General features: G+C 47.6%; 1 protein-coding gene and 2 long non-coding RNA genes across 3 annotated transcripts in view; 1 reads left to right on the forward strand and 2 right to left on the reverse strand.

The window, feature by feature from the left end:
• Window positions 1-2,326: 2,326 nt before the first annotated feature.
• The window catches only part of ascc3 (activating signal cointegrator 1 complex subunit 3), a 52,739-nt gene continuing 33,495 nt past the window's right edge, over window positions 2,327-21,570 (reverse strand). The window contains exons 21-31 of the mRNA XM_040008488.1: window positions 19,545-19,665; window positions 19,213-19,345; window positions 16,850-16,975; window positions 12,165-12,276; window positions 11,953-12,087; window positions 9,606-9,830; window positions 6,304-6,455; window positions 5,661-5,802; window positions 4,575-4,781; window positions 3,669-3,844; window positions 2,327-3,277 (exon numbers count right to left, since the gene is read on the reverse strand). Coding sequence (XP_039864422.1) covers window positions 3,136-3,277; window positions 3,669-3,844; window positions 4,575-4,781; window positions 5,661-5,802; window positions 6,304-6,455; window positions 9,606-9,830; window positions 11,953-12,087; window positions 12,165-12,276; window positions 16,850-16,975; window positions 19,213-19,345; window positions 19,545-19,665 — 1,671 coding nt within the window. The 3' untranslated portion in view covers window positions 2,327-3,135. The remainder of the gene's footprint in view (window positions 3,278-3,668; window positions 3,845-4,574; window positions 4,782-5,660; window positions 5,803-6,303; window positions 6,456-9,605; window positions 9,831-11,952; window positions 12,088-12,164; window positions 12,277-16,849; window positions 16,976-19,212; window positions 19,346-19,544; window positions 19,666-21,570) is intronic.
• On the reverse strand, window positions 12,277-12,715 carry LOC120719367. The gene is made up of 2 exons (XR_005692671.1): window positions 12,614-12,715; window positions 12,277-12,564 (listed from the first exon to the last, which is right to left on the reverse strand). It is a non-coding gene; the product is annotated as an uncharacterized LOC120719367 (long non-coding RNA).
• On the forward strand, window positions 12,559-17,869 carry LOC120719366. Its single transcript, XR_005692670.1, has 2 exons — window positions 12,559-14,156; window positions 15,387-17,869. It is a non-coding gene; the product is annotated as an uncharacterized LOC120719366 (long non-coding RNA).

The following is a 21,570-nucleotide window of genomic DNA, read 5'->3' on the forward strand; positions in this document are numbered from 1 at the left end:
TCTGTGGGAATAATGAACAAACAGTTTCAAAGCAAATATCCAGGCCGTGTGTTTGTCTCACCGTGGGTGGACAAAAGAAATGTGCTATTGGAGCATCACCCACGTGGGTTTTGCTGTAACTTCTTGCATGCACATTGTTGTAACTTCGGCTTCGTCCTGAAAACCTTATAGTTTCATTCTGCAGCTGTCTGCTGTCCCACGAACGGGACACGATCACGCCACGAGCAGAAAAGAAGCAAGTCTTCACATTTTCCTTTTGTAAACTGTCACCAGAATATCTCAGCACACGACAGGAGGCTTAAACCCCGCTGACGAGCCACACATCACCGTGCGTGCGTGCGCGCGTGTGTTGCAGCGGTTCCTGCCTGCAGTGAGAAAATCATCCCGGATGCCGGAGGCACACGGAACTGTTGACGCTGGTTTAACCTTCGCTTCTGCTCCAAACTTGCTGGTAATTAAACTGCGTGTGTGGAAAATATGATGAGCGAAAATACTCCATGTGATTGCCAGCCGGGACAGAAACACGCAGAGCATTGTGAAAAGATCAGAGGCGTGGACTGCGAGGCGAGATTAATGTCTCAGCGAGCTGGGCTGATGGTAAAGTCAGTTTTCTGCGTGGCCAAAGTGGCTCTTTTCACCGTGGGAGCTGACACGTAATCCGGTGGAAGCGCCCCGTTTTTACGGCTGCTTTCATTTACAGACTCTGTTAAGAGTGGCGTGGATTCTCTGCCGGGAACGCACCACTGAGCGCAAACTGTGCGTCACATGATCCAGGAATGTGCATGTTATCAAACCTTAATGCTAAACGAGAGCTACTAGAACACAGAGCAGTCACTACAGTGCAGGTCCACACCGGGCCACGGCGAGCGTTAGTGTTTAAATCACCTGACAAATCCGCAGCAGCACCGACATGTGTGCGCGGAATCCCCACGTGGAATTTATTTATCTGTTACGTGTAAAGATGACGCACTTTATTGGTACATTTCATCGTCATCGGCGGCCCTCACAGGGATCACTGCTAACCCGGAGACCCGAGGCACAAAGCTGACGGCCGTCATGTCCCGCAGTCGGTCTGTGTGGAACCTCGTGGTTCTGTGCGGAACCTCGTGGTTCTGTGCTCCTCTGGGCTGAAAAGGCTCCACGGCCTCGGGCAAAGTTCCCACCACACAACCTCATAAATGTTTTGCTTGAGCGGAGCGTAAAGCGAGGCTGCTTTAGACCGCTTGTTTTTATAGAAAGCGTCTGTTTGACAGGCAACACGTTTCAATTTTAACAGCTTCAAATACCGGAAACTTTTTAAAATCATTATTTTATGTATTACTGTGGGGTCTAGCTTCCAATACAAAGCGCCTGCAGGCATCGTGTAACTTTGAGCTGAACATTGGGGGTCCTGACCCAGATTTATTTATTTAAATAAATAAATAAATTTATTTATTTATTTATTTAAATAAATAAATAAATTTATTTATTTATTTAAATAAATAAATAAATCTGGGTCAATTCCCAGATGATTAAACATGCAACTGTTTTGCTGGTAATACCAGAAACAAGTAAAGAAAATCAACACCCTATTTATGCAAGATAATACATAATTTTATTGGGGGGGGGGGGGGGGGGGGGTATATTGGTTGGGTCTGATTATTGGGGGGGGGTCATACCCCCCCTATGCCCCTGGAATCACGCCCCTGCCTGGAGGCGCTGGCTGTTGTGACTTGGAGCTGTTTGGAGCTTCTTCCTGCTGGGTCTCTGTTGACGCCCCACACATGATGTTTTCCTTACTTCAGCTGGTCCGAGGATTTAAACCAGGATTAGAATCAGGATCATATTAGGGGCATATTCTATATGTTGACACGCTCACTTGCTTTTCGTGAATTTACAGTGAAATATTATTTCAATAACTGAGTGTGAAACACCCAAAAGAAAAAGCCTTCAAACTTTTGGCCTAACAAAGGAAACCGAGCACAGAGCACGAGCTCATTTGAACCTGCATGTTCATGTTTATCTTTCACCCAGCGTGGTTCCTGCTGCCAGCAGCTCTGCGGTGGACAGTGTGGACAGTGTGCTCTGTATGGATGTCTCCTGGTCTGCAGTCTTGGCTCAGACCCGCCCACCGTCACCTGCTTCACTCGACACTGCTGCAGCCTCCATGTTTTATTCCAGCACGAGGTCAGTTCATGTTTTTCTGTGGTGTCACTGACTGAACCTAAATAGACTTTTACACAGTGTATGCATGGTGTTCACAGCACATCAGACATGACTGAGCTGTAAACAATCACTGAGAACGAAAACTCCAAATAAACAAGTGAATGAAATGAAAAACGTACAATTACAATTTGAAGCCACACAAAACACTTTATTCAAAACCAAATGTAAATTCTTTAATGATTGGCGGCACAGTGCTGCTCACGGGGTTCATACACATCCACACAAAGGCCACAGACACAGCAGCGTTAGGCTCAGGGCCTCTGAAGCATGCAGCGGTGAGGGAGGAGGAAGCTTTGTTCACACACCTGAACTCAAAGCACTTCATCCAAACAAACACTTCTGTTTCCACATCTGATCCAAAACGATTTGCACATTTTCTGCCCTTCACAGAAATCTCTCACCCACACTGGCTGCTGCTCCAACACGAGGCCACAGAAGGTTTGTCACACTGCGTTTCCACATCCACACAGGCACGGAGTCAGGGAAATGTATGATCCTGTTGTTGAGCTGAAGCTCCACAGCGTGCTCACGTTTAACACAGCTTTGTGTTACTGTCAGCCCACGACCTCCCAAACACGACAGCAACCTGTTTGTGTTCGGTGATGTGCTTTGGTATAATCTGTACGATGTTCTCTACAATTCAGGCACAGAGCTACATTTCACAGCTACACAGCTGCTGTTCGAACGTGTGCCGCCATGCTTATATATCTGACACCACACACAAAGATCCGGCCAATCAAGAACGGCGCAGCAGCAGACTCTTGTTGGATGTTGCCAATTAAAAGTTAAATGAATGAGAATGAGGCGGTCCTTGGCACCGGTGCACCACAGTGAGCACAGCCACAGTGCGTGAGAAAGAAACGACGTCACTTCCGAGGTCAGCAAAGCGGTGACTGACAGACGTCGCCGACGTGACACAGAGGTACTTCCTCAGCCCAGGGACAGATCCGAATGTGAGACCTCGCTGTTGACCTGTGCAGCGATGCTGGCAGGCGTTACGTTCAGGTGAACATCATACTGCTGGTCCAGACCCAGGTAGCTGTCACTCATCAGGTACAGCGTGTAAATACACCTGAGAGGAGGAAAAACAGGCCTGAAAATCACCTGAGACAGCGACAGAGTGGAAACTGTGTTCACGTTCATTTCTTTGCTTCTACATAAACTTTTAAAAAGATAATGAGGAGAAGCTGAGACACTGCGCAGGCCAGTGATCTGGCACAGAGGAGCCGATCAGCAGTGAGCTGCTGGACTCACTCAACAGTGTAATTTCCATTTTACCACCACTAATCCCTCCACAGTCCACGCTGCGCCCGAGGACTGATCGGCATGACTGTTGCATCGCATCGACAGCCTGCAGGCACCGTGCAACAGCCTGCAGCCTCGTAACGTGCTACATAAATGTCACAGTATTTCACATTCTGCCTACAGACCAGTGCGCTCAGTGTGTGGGAGACCAGACTTACTTTCCGGTCCTCTCCGGGGTGTAGAAGGCCATGGACACGGCCGTGTGGTTACGCACGTATCCCAGCCGTTTCACAGCCAGCAGCTCCCTGCGATCCACCTCCCCCAGCACGAGGAACCAGCCCTCATCCTTGGCCTTGGGGAACCTGGGAGCTTGGGCCTTGCTGTCCTGCCTCCTCTGGAACAACACACATCGTGACATTCACAGCAAAATCTGTGCACACTCTGAAGTTTGGGGAGTTTCACATGTTGGATGCTATTATTAAAACAGGGCTGCCTTAACGTGGCAGGTAGGAAACACTGCATGACCTCACGTCTAGCATGCACCACCAGTTTAATTCAGTTTGATTTATAAAGCATCCAATCAGAACAAGACTCTATGCTTCACTTCCTGGACTGTGTGGAGAGCAGAGTCACTGTGTGGTCTGGTTTCTTCAGCCTCATTGAGCAGTGCTGGTATATTTCTATGCTTGACTGGATTTTATATTGTTCTTGTGTTTTGTGGCATTAACCTCCAGAACACGCTGAGACGACAGGTTTCTGGTGTCAGAGCTCGGAGAGGAAACTTTGGGTTTCTCCTAACGTCTCCTAACCTCGACGGAGGGGTCCGCCCAGCCCCGCTGTAACGTCTGAGGTGTGAGCGTGATGACAGGTGAGGCTGACAACATGCATTTCACTTCATTACTCACGAGCTACACATTCAATATGTGACTGTTGAAAGTCAGACTGTCATCACTCTGTGCAGGCCGAGTCTGCTGCTCTCTGCAGGCTTGTACTGAGCACTACATGAACTATTAGCTAAAGCTCGTCCCAGCAGCCTCTGGGGCCAGCGTCTGCTCAGCTGCTAAATAAGCCACTGTGTTCAAACTGGGAGCAGCCGCCTGTTAGAGAATATTGTGGATACTGACCCTCTGCTGTCCCAGATTGAGGCGTCTCAGTGACACCTGCAGAACATACTCCTGGTCAGCGTGGACGTCCAGCCAGCTGCTCTCCTTCCTGAGGTTAGCTCCTGCTGCAGGGATGGGACGCTCCGTCTGCTCCTGGCTCTCCTCCCACCAGCCCTTCATGCTCATCTCAACTTCCAGCACTGGGAGATGGCTCAGGAACGACCACGCCTGAGGAACGTTGGATTTACCATGAACACAAGCTGTTTGTGTAACACACAGGGCATCCTGAATCTGCAGCACTTTATCAGAGCTAACGGACACACGATCACACACACTCATTGTGACACAGCTGTGTTCGAACCTCATTGGAAGAGCTGGTAAGAAGCTTGACAGGCTGTACAGTGGAGTCACATGTTAGCCAGCAGTGGAAATGATTGGATGTTATATACACTGATATATGTTTTAGCGGACAGGAAATCACCTGTTGTTTGCAGCATGAGCCCAGTCAAAGCTGCAGACGTGTGAAAGCGAAGCTTAGAAATAAAATGGCGACTTGTGACGCCGAGGCTGCGGCGGGCCTCGTTAGCTGCTTGCAGGACACCTGCTTCAACCCAAAGAAGCTGCCAGGAGGGAGGCAGAGGACAAACGCAGACAGAGGGATGAAAACAAAGCAGAGCTAGGAGGCTGTGCAGCCGTCTGACTGGGGGGGCACGGAGGGGAAAAGCTATTTATGTGAGGATTACTCTTCCTGAGACAGTCAGACAGGAACGCTGCTGCACATCTAATTATTTAATTAGAGAGGCCGCCACACTGCAGGCCGGCGGGGAGCTGGGGGTAAACGTGGTGAGGGTGGGGGCAGCAGAGACGGCGATTGGGTGAAGCTGCAGGGCCTGCTGCCGTGCCCGGACACTCTCATTACCGCTGCAATTAGCACTTAAACTGGAGCTGTGATCGGGGATCCTGGCGTATCGCTGTGACACTGCTGTGTGTGATCTGCATGGACCACGCGGGGCACAGCCATGCTTAGATTGTTCCATCATCTCTGCAGCAAATCCAGACTGGCTGCTTTCATTTGCACATTTAGACGAATCATTTCTGCAGCCTTACCTGAGCGGTCTGACTCGGATGAAGCTGTCGGGCCACCATAGCAGAGAAGACGCTTTCATTTCCATTACAGGCAGCGATCAGCTCAGGAAGTCCTTCGATCGGCTCGTTCAAACCTCCCTGCCCCTTCCTGTTTCCCCTGTTCCTAAAACAGGAGGCATCAGAGACAAGGTTGGCTCTTACCATTAAAAGGACACAAGTGTCCAAATGCAGGCTTCGTGTTTGTACCTGAGTGACTGCACAGTGTTACTGAGACTTACACCTGAAGGTGGGAACAGCTTCAGGCTACAGGTACATCACCCCCTCCGCCTCGCCCTATCCCCAGCATCCTCCTTCACCCCGTCCACGGAGCTTCTCTGTGCTCTTCCTCTTTCCCTCCTGCCTGCAAGCTCCACCTTCAACATCCTTTGTCCAATATGTCCACTACCCCGTCCCTGCACAGGTCCAAGCCTGGCCTCTCTGACTCTGTCTCTAAACTCGACCTAATCTTCACTCTCAGCTTCTAACTGTGAAACAACACTGAATCCTTAACTATACTCACAGTCACACATTAGGATGATTAAAGGCTTTTTTACTTGAGATGAAGGATTAGTTCCCAAAATACCGAAGCAGGACACGCTGCACAGCGAGCAGAACGACGATTTACCTGAACAGGCCGAGGTGTTGCTGTTCTACGTGTGGGAGCGTCAGTAAGGAGGAGTCGTGCAGCCAGCGGCCCTGGACGATCATTTGCACAAGATTGCAGATGCTGATGGCTGTGACGAGCCAGCCTTCATTGGCAGCTACATCCAGCATTGCCTGAAGCAAACACAGAAGACAGTTCCTGGCACATAAACACAGTCGTGAAGCCGTCTGGGATCAGCCAGCAGAGCTATGTGACACAACAAATGACTACAGGACATGTTTGAAATGTTTCAATGGTTTTAATGTCTCGGCTTGCAGCTGGTGTGACACTGGAACAGAATCTAAACACACTCAGCCGCGTCTCCTGACGTCTTCGGCAGCTCCCTTCACTCTGTGGTTGGCTTTAAGGTGGCTGAACACAAACGTTATTAATCTTCATTTGCAAAGTCACACTTTGAGTACAAAGTCCACAGAGTGGGCTTCACAGAGGGGATTCAAATGATTGATCGAGCACATTAATAGCAGACTGTGGCCAAAGTCCGAGCAGGGCTTCACCCAACATCACCAGCTGATCAGAGGCCCTGTGAGCACTCTGTTAGAGGAGCCTGATCAGAGTCCACGTGGAGCCTGGGTCCAGGTCTGGCTTCACTGAGGAGACCAGCGAGGTACTCGGGTGCTGCTAACAGCACGTGTCCGCTTCAGTGTATCAGCTTGTAATGAGGTTACATGCACTGCATTAATGGACGGTGTTAGCCATGGCAGCCCACAGACCCACCTCCACCCAACTCTGTTGTCCTAACATAACGCAGACGCTTCAGCTCACAGGACTCTGTGTCACACTCAGAGTGGACCACTGTGGGAAGCGTCCACTCAACTGAGGGTGGATCATTCAGACTCACAAATAAATATGCAAGTCTGTCTTTCCATTCGACATATTCACGTTATGTGTCAATAAGCATCAATAAAAATATACATTCACACAATAAAAAGCCTCATAAATGAGCTGGAGATGAGAAGAATGTCAGGACAGCAAAGCAGTGAGCACATCCACGAGCTGCACTAACACACCGTGGAAAATCACAAGCACATGCACACAAACATCCAGCGGAGCTGTGGACAATGGCTTCCAGCCGCCACTTCACTCCAAACAGACGCACTGAGGAGCTCAATAAACACCACTGGCTTCATTGTTGTCAGCGTTACCGACTCTATTAGGTTTCTAATGTTAAAGACTGTCAGCTGATCTCTGCAGACGCCACACAGCGAGGGTCCAGCCGCACAGCTAACGACTGACAGGCAGTGTTGGGGAGTAACGGAGTACATGCACCGCCGTTACGTATTTAAAATACAAAATATGAGTAACTGTATCCGTTACAGTTACTGTTTAAAAAGGTGGTATTCAGAATACAGTTACTTTGTTGAAATAAATGGATTACACGGCGGTACTTTCCTGTTTCATACTGTGGCGGGTCAGGACTGTTTGGGTTTTGTTTGACAGCTACGTTCTGTTGTTCAAGGCAGCGTTACGGTTGCCATGGTTACAGGGGGATGCTCTCTCTCTGTGTGTTTCCTGGGTGAGAGAGCGCCTTTTTGTTTGTTGTTGTTGTTGTGCTAAGCTAATAGGCAGAGTGTTACAGGCATCGCCCTAAAGCATGTAGCCTGATGGGCAGTGTAGTCCGTGCTGCAGGGAGAATGGACTGCCATACACGTTATGTGTCTGTGAGCGCGAGGAGGGAGAAAAAGGAAAAGTACGAGCTGTCACCGAGCAGAAACGGGAGCTGGAAGCATGTAAATATAATAATAACCACTGCAGCCAAGAAGAGAGCCTGACGAGCCCAGTTGTAAGTAAGCTGTTAAGACTCGACTGTACACCGTGTTCGTGTTTTCCTCTGAAACAATAAGTTCAGTTGGAGCAGCCTTTCAACGCCTCTCTCTGTCTCTCGCTAGCAAAGTGACCCAGACAACAAAGTAAAGCTAGTTTTCAGCTATGAGCCCGACACGAGCCCGACGTATCAGCCAGAGGTCCCTTTACTATGGTTCGGAGCCACAGACCTTCAGTAACAGTAATAAATCACATTCACGTAGTTGTAAACAGCATGATAATATATTAAGTAATCCAAAGTATTCAGAATACGTTACTCTCATTGAGTAACGTTACAGAATACATTTTGGGGCATGTAATCTGTAATGGAATACATTTTAAAAGTAACCTTCCCAACACTGCTGACAGTCGGGTTATTGATGAGATGGATCGGCTACAAATCACATGCTAATATTTCACATTCCCCTTATGCTAAACATTATCTACAGCACTGAGCCCCCATCAACACGTGAGCACCGTGCATGTGCAGCACATCACTCAACACCAATATAAGCTACCACCATTTGGCTGTAGGTGTGGGTTAGCACTGTGTTAGCACTGTGTTAGCACTGTGTTAGCATTGTGTTAGCACTGTGTTAGCACTGTGTTAGCATTGTGTTAGCATTGTGTTAGCATTGTGTTAGCACTGTGTTAGCACTGTGTTAGCACTGTGTTAGCATTGTGTTAGCACTGTGTTAGCACTGTGTTAGCACTGTGTTAGCACTGTGTTAGCATTGTGTTAGCTCAACTCCTGCTTTTATCAGCTGGAAGGGATTATTACCACACTAAATGAAATCTTCCACATTCTTCAACATAAAGATGTAAGAGGGGTGCTAACACCTGTAGCCTGCTTACACACAGACAGACACGGTGCTTTTACATATTTGTAGAAGTAAACTTTGTATATTCCAAAGAAACATTGATACAGTTGATAATGTGTCGTCACTGCTAGAATAAATAATAATAATCAAATCCATATATTTATGAGCTCGTCTGATGAAAATGAATGAATGGATGTGTGTACCAAATATAAGATCAGCCGTGTGTTTGCCCATCAGGACTGTGGACGGTCACATACACCACAGACACGTCTGAGTACAACCTCCCTGCAGCAGCTACTGCAGAGCAACAAGTGACTGTTCAGTGACAGCAGACATGGTTCACCACTGCAGTTCATTTCAGTGTGTTGTAGACTTCAGCTAACCTGCCCGTGTAGCTGTTAGAGCTACAGGAGTATATCACACACACAGTTATCTTACTGCCCTCAGTACCAGGCTGTGGTTTAGTGCAGAGAGCACAGCAGGTGTACTCGTGAGGTGCAGGAGGAATCACAAACTGTGCTGCACAGATCATTTAGAGCACAGCAAAAACCCCTTTTTCTACAAGTACTGCATGAACACAGAGTAACAGCTAAAGTGAAAAACACGAAGGAAGCTCTGTGTCAGCTGCTGAGTGTCGGCTACCTGACAGATGCGGATGGCGTTGTCCAGCACAGTTTTGGTGTCGGTGGTGTAGTCGCTGCAAGGCAGCTGGGCGTGGCTGAAGTGGGCCTGCAGCAGCAGGTGGGTCTTGGTGTGTGCGCTATCATAGGAGTGGGGGTTGACCTGCAAGGGGAGCTGCTGAGCCAGCTGGCTGTTCAGCTGGTCCTCGTTGTGTCTGACGGGCAGCTCGGCATACTCCTCTGCATCCTGAAGGAGATCAAAAGTGAAACAAGAAGTGCAAAGCATGCTGTGGTCACACCGTTTAAATCAGAGCATGTGTGCTAAAAGCATGTAGCTGCCCACACTTGTGTTTTCCACCCAGCACACAAACCCAGATTTGGCACCACGGTTCAGATTCTTTCTCCACTAAATTCTCTCTACATTTCTTCAAAGTGCTAAATGCTAATAAATACTGAGGCTGCTGGGAAGGTATCAGTGTTCATGTTGCATCTGTGGCTGTGTGTTCAGCACGGTTTGTACTTGAGGCACAGTCAGATGCATGGACACGCATGGCTGCTCTCCCCTAATTTACTCCAGTTCAACTTTGGCTAATGTAGTCCCATCAGCAGGCTCCGCTGGAGGCATCTGCCAGAGCCTCCCAGCCTGGACCGTTTAGCCTCCATCCATCACTGCTGAAGCTAGCATCTCTAAAGCTACGGCTGGAGCAGGGTGGGGTGAGGGGCTGGAGCTACAATGATTCCTAAATGATTTATCTTTGAGGGCCATCATGTGTGCATATCAGTGTGATGGAGGAAGGCAGCACGGAGCTCCACAGACAGAGGAGGGAGCTTTAAAGAGGTAATGCAGGAGGAACACACGCACACACGCACGCACGCACACACACACACACACACACACACACACACACACACACACACACACACACACACACCTCCTCTACAGATCTCAGTCTGATTCATAACTAAAGGCTATGAGGACACGTCCGTGTAAAGCCTGGACTGAGTTCTTATTGGCTGATTCCAGGTCAGCTCCGTGGCTATGCTGAGACAGCTTCTGTGATTTCCCCTCAGACTGAAGCAAACATGAACTTCTGTTTCAAGCAGAGCAACATGTCACATGGTGGCTAATCGCTGCTAATGCTGCTTCATCAGGAGGTCACAGAGCAGCAGAGGAGGCTTTGTTGGCTGCTTGTCCTAATGTCATGTTGCAGGCAGAGTCCAAACTCAGGCTGTTGGCTTTGAGTTCAGTTAAAAGGAAAAGACGGGTTTGCTCCAGCGTGGATCTTATTGTGATCGCTGTGTTTAACAGTAACTGGTGTGAGCCTGGAAACAAGCTGACAGCTTTTCACATTTTCTGCATCGGTTTGTTTTGATCGTCAGTTTGTATTTGATCACATCTGTAAAACCAGCAGCTGTATGCTGAACAGTGAGAACATTATCAGGCAGCTGATGCACAGAAACATAAATGAAGAAACAACAGAGTACAGACTGGGGCAAACACGAACTTATTGCATACGTGCAGCGAGGTCTGTGATCCCGCGCTGCAAACGTTCTGCTAACTCGAGGATTTGTTTGCAGCCTTGCATGTTTTATGAGCTGTCAGATTTCACTTTTCACTGACTCAGCAGCAAAGCAGAGCCTTCGAAAGTCGCAATGAGACAGGACTGTGTTTGTGTCCTGTGACGGCAGGAGCCAAACCTGAGACAGAAGAAGGTTCAGTCTGTGTGGAGCATGTTTATCAGATGGGGCGGGGCCATGTGGAGGTGTGAGTGCAGGTCATTACTGTGCAGGTGAAGCAGCATGCCTGGGCCTGAGAGCACGAGTGCATACTGCAGCTTGTTGGGGAAGAAGGCAGCCACTTCAGCCCAGCATGCTTTGGTCCAACTCCAGACGAGGACACAAGAAGGTCCTGCTGTGGGACTGCAGCTCCTGCCTGGGGTCATGGCAGCTGTTCTGGGGTCTTTACACAAATCTCTCACTAGTTTTGTTTCTACAGTCTTTGAAATCTTTGTCTTCTACCTCTGCCAGAGTTGATGGCAGCTCTCAGTCTCAGTCTTGAGACCTTTGTATGTCTACATACAGAGTTAGAACGTTTTCTCACAGCTGTGCTGATGGTTGAACTGGCAGATAACCCTGTGCCTTCACCTGGTTTATAACGTGGTGGTTTGTTCTCAATGAGCAGGTGAATCCTGGGCAGGTGGAGACAGCTGATGCTCTGTTCAAACAGCAGAATCACACTAACAGCTTATTTTTCAGCAGTAACATAAACAAAGACAGACAGATGACAGCGTGAGACGATCCAGTCACCCAGGAGTCACTCTTCAGTGAAAGCTGCGTGCAGGGATGACCTGGCTGCAGATGAAACTCACCGTGAGCACAGAGAGCAGCTCGTGTATGGGTAGCTCCGCCCTGAGGCGCTCCTTGAACGTGCGGATGGTCTGGTGCTTCAGGTAGTAATAGGAGGCAATGCGACCGTAGGTAAGAGGCTCCGTCGACTGATCGTCCTGAGGAGGCGATGCAAGGAAACCTTTGAACACATCTGTGACACCGTGCAGAGAACATGCTTGAAAACATCACACACCTCTTTAATTTCAATGCAGTAGGAGCCCTCGAGGTCACGCAGGCTTCTCTCCACCAGGTTGGACAGATACCTGTTAATAGACTCGTGGCTGATGTCCTCTAGGCTGTAATAACTGAACAACAGAGAGCACACAGTGGAAACAATCACACGGGGCTCAGAGCAGGACTGAGGGGTCATTCCCTCCTCAGCTCATCTCTGAGGTGAAACAGCTGTTTTATAATCAATAAATGATGCATGATCATTGATATCTGTGTTAACAGCTCCACATGTTATCACTGATGTTCATTTGATACCAACCAGACTAACTTGCATAATGAATATATTTGGTGCTGATGTGTAGGACATGCACTGAACACTGCTGTGGTCTCCCATTGGTGTGACATCATGTACGCTCCTCCACCTGCAGCACAGGTGGAGGAGCGTACATGCAAAACAGGCCAAACCTCCACATCACTGCTGGTGTAGGAGCAGACGTTAACACAGGAAGCAAACAGCCGCCAGCTACTCAGCAGTTCAACTGTCAAGAGCACAGCACGGAGAACCTTTGCCTTCAAAATAAAAGCTGCACATTTAGAAACACGTTGGTTTAAGCACTAAAGCACAACGTCTCCTCTGAAGGTGAAGGTGCTCTCCTGCCTCCAGACCCTCTGTGACTCTGGGTCAGAGCTACTGAACTGCAACACCTGAGACACCTGAAAGACGTCCTTGAAGCTTGTTTGATGGTTCCGCTTCCACACAAACATGCTGACGTGTGAAACCATCACAGGCCTGAGCAGCTTATGGCCCACTGTGCAGAGATATGTAGCGCTTGCTGTGAAATATTAGCTTCAAATTTTCAAACTATTGTCAAACTACTTCACCATGTTTAATGTTTAAAAACATGAATACATCCAAAAATATTAAAAGAAGAAAGCCTCACATTTGCACTGGCCTCATCACCATGACAATGAATTAGGATCAGCCAATCAGCACGCTGACTGCTGCAATCATCTCACATGCTGTAACCTTGCTCTTCTACACAGCTGGCTGAACCACCAATCACAGCACAGGAAGGCAGGCCGAGTGTGACGCTGTCAGCTGGTGACAGTAAACAGCTACAACATCACAGACGACGCCTGCAAAGCTGTCAGCAGGTATTAGCACACGCTGGCACGTCTTTCTGTGACGGCGAGTACAGACGCAGTCAGCTGCACAGCCTTCAGTACAGGAGGTCAGGATCTATGAGCTGCAAGACAGCAGCAGTTCTCAGCAAACACACCAGCCTGTGAGGGCACACGCTGTAGTGTGGGCTCTACAGAGTCGCGATTCAACAAACTGGCTAATGCTGGGAACATGTAAACACTAATAACATCCATGTTAGCGTGTGCAGGACATGATGATGGTGGAACAGCATTAGCATCCAGTAAACACAGAGTAGCAAAGCTGGCTGTTCTCCTGGCTGCACACAGCTGAGACAAACTCCTGCAGGAAAACCACTCTCAGGCTGCAGCGTTATTAGCATGCTCAGAGATGCTAACAGTTAGCACCTGAGCGTCAGCAGAAGCACAATCAAAGACAACTTCCATTAGCTCACAAAGCCAATATTTGTGCCTGTACTGCTGGGAAACTACAGCACATGTGGCTTTTTCCATGCTGAAGGAAACATTTTAAGATCCGAGGCAACAAAATCTGTGTGAGTGTATCAACAACATCGTGGTAAGACTGGAAAACAGGGTCATTACTGACGGGCAGTTGTGCTAATTAGTGCCATCTGGTTCTCTATAGTCAGTTACAAACCACGTTTCATGTTTTCTGAAGCTGATAAGACGAAATGATGAATTGTAACTGTAAGATAGTTTTTATAAACTCGTATTGATGCTTTTGTTTTAAAATCCTCGAAAACTGACAAAAAATACAAGATTTCAATGTCAGATATGTGTGCACGTCTCAAACTGAGTCACTGACTCTTCTCAGTTATTATCAAAGGCCTACAAGCAGAAAACAGTCCTACAGGTTTTTTTTTTGTTTTTTTTGTGTCCCGTTTGGATCTATAGCCATCAGAATTGTTGTCTTAAGGCCAAGAAAGATGCCAAGCGGATTTATTTTACCAAGTGGATCATCATGGCCTTGCCATATTGGTCCATTTGATTGACCTTTATTATAATTATGAATTTATTTTATTTTCAGTTGCTACCAACGGGACAGGCATGACTGGGGGATAGGACAGGGAGAAAGAATGAAAGAAAGAGAGGGAGAGAAAGAAAACCAAATGGGAGAAGAGACGGTGAGAAGGGGGGGAAGAAAGAAAAAAAACAAAAAAAACAAAACACCTGGGTCACCTGTATGGAGAAAAAAAAACAAGAGAAAGCAAACAACAAAGAGCAACATAATAAAAAAAACGGCACCATCACAATAAACTAGCTAGCAGTAGATATCAGTAGATACTAAATAATAAACGATATTGTGCAGCACGCAAGATAGACAGCGCACAATGTGCTTTGAGGCAGCAGCCAAGAAAGCTGTAGTCCGCGTCTGTGAATACCCGTGTGTACACCTGTGTGCATACCTGTGTGGGTCAGCATGCTTGCATTCCAAAGGTTTCTCCATGTAACGATCTGCTAGGGAGTGTGGGGAGCCACAGCCCCGTCCTCCAGGGCATGAAGCAGGTATGGAGGAGATCAAAACTCCAGACATCCAGAGGCCCCCAGAACACAAGAGACCAAGGAAGACCAACAGAGGGGCAGCCGCACCACTGTCCCAGTAAGAGCTGAGGAGAGTCCCAGATGAGGGCTCACTCAGCAGCCGCGGAGCAGAAGCCAGGGGGAGTTGCAGTGACGCGCCCGTGAGCTCCGCCGGCAGCCAGCTGTGCCTGAGTGACCGAGCCCCAGGCCGAGAGGCCGGGGGCACCCCACCTCCGGAGTGGCCCGAGCGAGCCCCAGGCTCCAGGCCCCGATAAGCGGCCGCCAAGGAGTGAGCCGGTGTGTACCTGGACGCCCACCCCCAGACACAAAGAACCACCAACGCACTGACACCTGAGGGAGTCCGCCACTGGCAGGGGAAGTGGTGGTGGGTGGAGATAGGCCTCCAAACCTTGGAGGGCCTGAGATGTCCCCAGAGAGGTGGCGTCTGATACCCAACCTGACATATAGACACAGACATACAGGCACACACAGACACAAACATCCATTCCCACCCTCATGCTCTCATATGCACTTACTCCACACTCAACCAACAGTCCTACAGTTTAATAATGAATCCTACAGTCTACAGTCCTGCTCTGGGCTCAAGTTCAGTCTCTTACTTTGGGAAACAGTTTTGTTCCTGTGGTGTCGTCATGTCAGCGAGAGCGAATGCCACGATAGTCACAGAGTCCTGGATGTGAGGACGGGCAGAGGAGGGCAGCCAAAGCGGTTTGTTTCAGACAGGTGATGAACTGTAGATAAAAGGTGGACGGACTTTTGAGGTGGAGCGCCTTACACCTGCATCCTCTCTGACGGGTGATGGGGTGACTCCTCGTGTGGAAAGGCAGCTCTGCTCACCTCTGACTTTATTAAACACTTACGGTTTCACAGGGATCCAGTTTTAAATCAGGCTGTACTGTGATAATATTCACATGCCCTCCTCCTCCTCCTCCTCCTACTACTATTATTATTTGTCTGGTGTAAAGCAGCAACACTGAGGCAGCAGCACTTCCCTCACAAACTCTCTGTTTGCACTAAGAACGAGATAAACACGGATCATCAGAACTGTGTGATGCAAACGCTGTCTGAGGTGGAGGAAGACGTCATTGTACAGTCGTGCATGTAAACCATGTAACAAATGATGTCATTATGATTATCATACCAAACCTTTCATAGCGCACTAACACGGAGGTGACATCACAGCTGAAGGAGTAGAAGCAGCCGTGGAGACATTGGATGGCCTCATTTATGGGCGTGTTACTGTCACAGCTCCACATGTTAGCAGCACAGACACATGAGCACCGAGCGTGTTTGTGACCAAACACATTTCAGAGGCGGGGCCTGTTTGAAAGCCACGCCATCAGGCTCAGCGCCACAAAGCTGCTGATGGCACAGCGAGGCAGCCGTGAATGTAGTTAGGGAGCACTTAGGAAAAAGTGCTTGTGTGAATGTGCTTTGAGTGCTCAGATGAGTAGAAAAGCGCGATGCAAGAACCAGTTCATTTACCAGTCCAGTGTCTGTATACAGCCAACACGGAGCTGTCAGGCAAACAAAACTATAATAATTTACTATGAACACTATTTAGAAACCCAGCAGGCTGCTTTGTAACTGTAATGCTGTTTATAACATTGATGATCAAACCACTCCTTCATCTTTCAGTGAGAAACTGAAGTCAGCAGGGCTGCAGTGAGGGACGCACACAGACGCAGCCCACAGTTTGCAGCAGATGACAACAAATGAATGCAGCGACGCTCCAAAGCCTCTCTGAAATGTGAACACTGACCCAAAATCCCAGTTTGAATCCAGATATCATCTGGACTCACAGGCCTGCAGGGTTACAGTGCCACTGCTGGGCCTCCGTCAGTGGTAAATGTGGGATGACAGGCGTGCAATTACCAACAGGCTGGAATGTTCTGGAGTGGGCTCTGTCTACATAGCAGATGTTTGGCTGAACAACACATCACAGCAATAACCAGGCTGTGTCTACACTATGCACAGGTGTGTGTGTGTGTGTGCTGGGCTAACCTGGGATTCATCATCAGCCGTCTGAAGAAGTAGGTCCAGGTGATGTAGTCCATGGCATCCTGCTTGGATGAGATGGTTCCTGCAGCAATCTCAGCATTCAGATGATCAGAGAGCACGCCGAGGAGGCTGAGGATACGACACGACACATCAGCTGGTTGACTTATCACTGTAGGCCTTTGTAAACAGCAGCATGCTGGCAGAGGGTAACGATGGTGCTGTAAAGCCAGCACCTAAAAGCATGTAAATACAATTTTGCATCACTTGCAGTGGTTTCCAGGACAGCGGTGACCACATGTTGCAGCAGAGATTTGCACACAAACTACTGCAGCCCGACACTGAACAGGAAACAAACCCTGGGCTCTGATCCATGGATGCCCCACCAGTGTCATCACGGTGGCTCTACAGTGACAGTGCAGTCCAAAGACTTCAGTCACACTACAAAGAACATGAATCATATCTGATACCAAGCCTGTTACTGATGTTAGAGATAAACTGTCTGCTTTGTTTACATACTACCTGTGCTAACACGTGAATGCTATTGCTAACAGGGAGGAGACTATAATGACAGTGTATAAGGTCACCAGTTTATCTTTATTAACGACACTGCTGATGTTGCATTCATGCGTGATTACAGTGAACATGAGCTGATAGTAATGACTTCATTCAACATGTCTGTGTAAAACAAACCTCTGCATTTGGATAGTGAAAGCATCTTTTTTTCTGTTTCCTCTGAAAGATTCCCAGAGTCTTTCGAGCTTCCTGTCAGATTTCCCACTCTGACCAGAACGCACACATGTCACAAAGTATGACCGCTGTCCAAAAACTGCATTTAAAAAACGTGCTCCCCTCTGTTCACTGCAACAACTGTAGTGGCTCCAGTCTGCAGCACGTCCACTTTGATATAAAACATTTCAGGGACACTGAAAAAATGAGCTGTTTTCTTGGAATATTACTCACATTAATTACACTGAACCCAACACACCATCATATAAATACTCAACAAAAACCAGCGAGACAAAATGTGCGATCTCTTTTATCGTGTAGGTGCTATTAGCGTCCTCGGAGAGTGATTTAACGCCCTGGCACCTCGCCGCTGCTGTTATCTCTAATGTTTACGTTTATGATAAACATCAATCTAAGACTTGAAGAGAGCTGCGAGGCCCTCAGAGCACCAGTGGGTCTGACGAAGGAGAAGAAATCACTGTAACACACAAACACACACACACACACACACAGTGTAAAACACACGCACAGTGTAAAACACACGCACACACACACACACACACACACACAGTGTAAAACACACACACACACAGTGTAAAACACACGCACAGTGTAAAACACACGCACACACACACACACACACACACACACAGTGTAAAACACACGCACACACACACACACACGCACACACACAGTGTAAAACACACGCACACACACACACACACACACACACACACACACAGTGTAAAACCCACGCACAAACACACACAGTGTAAAACACACACACACACACACACACACAGTGTAAAACACACACACACACAGTGTAAAACACACACACACACACAAACACACACAGTGTAAAACACACACACACACACAAACACACACAGTGTAAAACACACACACAGTGTAAAACACACACACACACACAAACACACACAGTGTAAAACACACACAGTGTAAAACACACACACACAGTGTAAAACACACACAGTGTAAAACACACACACACACACAAACACACACAGTGTAAAACACACACACACACAAACACACACAGTGTAAAACACACACACACAGTGTAAAACACACGCACACAGTGTAAAACACACACAAACACACACAGTGTAAAACACACACACACAGTGTAAAACACACACACACAGTGTAAAACACACACACGCACAAACACACACAGTGTAAAACACACACAAACACACACAGTGTAAAACACACACACACAGTGTAAAACACACACACACAGTGTAAAACACACGCACACAGTGTAAAACACACACAAACACACACAGTGTAAAACACTGAGGAACTACGACTGCAGGTGTGTTGTGTGTTGTGTGAACAGAAAGCATCATGTAAAGACTGAAAGTATCTCGCCCCACTTAGACGCTCTCAGTGCTGCAGGACAGACTGATCCGAAGGGGAAACAGCAGCATTGTTTTTGTACTGACAGCATGCTTTCACATAAGGCCTGATATGTATCACAGTACTTTAACCTTGGTGTGAACAGTTACGGGTCATAAAGATTTAAATACATTAGACATCCACAGATGGGCCCAGTCTTTGACACTAACAGATGACTATGGCAGGAATCCTGATGATGAAGATTGTGCTGTTACCTGGACTCTACAGGAAACGGCTCGTACAGAAACTTCTTGTAGAAATCCTTCTTTATGTCGTGGACAAGGATGACTGCTTTGCCCTGGTCATCAAACTGAGGACGGCCTGCTCGCCCCATCATCTGCAGCACGTCTACACACACACACACACACACACTGTTACACACAACCTTTAGAGCAGAACGTTTACGATCTGTTAATGCAGTTTGTTCTGAGCGTCAGTGACAGCTATATGAGAGAGCTTCTTAATGCGGAGTTTAACGTCACACAGACTGGAGGAAGCACACTTCCTGTTCCACAGAGACCACACCCAGGCTGTCACTGAGCTGTACCTGTGATGGGGTAGTCCACATAGCGCCTGGATTTGCCATCGTAGTACTCGGTTCCCTTGACGACAACCAGGTGAGCGGGGAAGTTCACTCCCCAGGCCAGAGTGCTGGTAGCAATCAGAACCTGGTGACGTTTTAGAAATGAGTTACAACCAAACAGGACGTGAGATATAGACACAGCAGCTGAGGCGTGACAGCGTCTAACTGTGCACAGGATTAATGTAGCAGCATTCATCCTCTGTAGCACTAACAGACCTGTGTGTGGAGCAGACAGAACAACAGGAAGTGAGGACAGGCAGACGGAGAGAGACAGCTGGGGTTTTGCCCAATTACAGAAATTCCAGGCAAAGGAAAAGCTTTGGAATGTGCTTGAAAGAGCCTGGAAAACTATTCCTGAAGACCACTAAAGGAAATGACAGGAAGGCTTTCCTAAGATAGTTCAGGCTGTGATGAAGAATAAGGAGGTCATACCGAACACAGACTGTAACGCTGTGAAACATGTCACTATCTCTACTTTCAAGATTAGGCTTCAAACTTTCCTTTTTGCTAAAGCATATAGTTAGGGCTGGACCAGGTGACCCTGAATCCTCCCTTAGTTATGCTGCAATAGACGTAGGCTGCCGGGGGATTCCCATGATGCATTGAGTTTTTCCTTTCCAGTCACCTTTCTCACTCACTATGTGTTAATAGACCTCTCTGCATTGAATCATATCTGCAGCGTTCGATACTGTCGACCATAATATCCTATTAGAGCGATTAGAACATGCTGTAGGTATTACAGGTACTGTGCTGCAGTGGTTTGTATCATATCTATCTAATAGACTCCAGTTTGTGCATGTAAATGGAGAGTCCTCTTCACACACTGAGGTTAATTATGGAGTTCCACAGGGTTCAGTGCTAGGACCAATTCTGTTTACATTATACATGCTTCCCTTAGGCAGCATCATTAGAAGACATAGCATACATTTACACTGCTATGCAGATGACACCCAGCTCTATCTGTCCATGAAGCCAGATAACACACACCAATGAGTTAAACTGCAGGAATGTCTTAAAGACATAAAGACCTGGATGGCCGCTAACTTTCTGCTTCTTAATTCAGATCAAACTGAGGTTATTGTACTCGGCCCTGAAAATCTTAGAATTATGGTCTCTAAGCAGATTCTTACTCTGGATGGCATTACCTTGGCCTCCAGTAACACTGTGAGGAACCTTGGAGTCATTTTTGACCAGGACATGTCCTTCAACGCACATATTAAACAAATATGTAAGACTGCTTTCTTCCATTTGCGCAACATCTCTAAAGTTAGAAATATCCTGTCTCAGAGTGACGCTGAAAAACTAGTTCATGCATTTATTACTTCCAGGCTGGACGACTGTAATTCATTATTATCAGGAAGTCCTAAAAACTCCCTGAAAAGCCTTCAGCTGATCCAAAATGCTGCAGCAAGAGTCCTGACAGGGACTAGAAAGAGAGAGCAGATTTCTCCTGTTTTGGCTTCCCTTCATTGGCTTCCTGTTAAATCCAGAATTGAATTCAAAATCCTGCTCCTCACATACAAGGTCTTAAATAATCAGGCCCCATCTTATCTTAATGACCTTGTAGTACCATATCACCCTATTAGAGCACTTCGCTCTCGCTCTGCAGGCCTACTTGTTGTTCCTAGAGTATTTAAAAGTAGAATGGGAGGCAGAGCCTTCAGTTTTCAGGCCCCTCTTCTGTGGAACCAGCTTCCAGTTTGGATTCAGGAGACAGACACTATCTCTACTTTCAAGATTAGGCTTCAAACTTTCCTTTTTCCTAAAGCATATAGTTAGGGCTGGACCAGGTGACCCTGAATCCTCCCTTAGTTATGCTGCAATAGACGTAGGCTGCCGGGGATTCCCATGATGCATTGAGTTTTTCCTTTCCAGTCACCTTTCTCACTCACTATGTGTTAACAGACCTCTCTGCATTGAATCATATCTGTTATTAACCTCTGTCTCTCTTCCACAGCATGTCTTTATCCTGTCTTCCTTCTCTCACCCC

This window comes from Simochromis diagramma, unplaced genomic scaffold (assembly GCF_900408965.1).
Source record: "Simochromis diagramma unplaced genomic scaffold, fSimDia1.1 OVJJ01000313.1, whole genome shotgun sequence".
Classification (NCBI taxonomy): Eukaryota; Metazoa; Chordata; class Actinopteri; order Cichliformes; family Cichlidae; genus Simochromis; species Simochromis diagramma.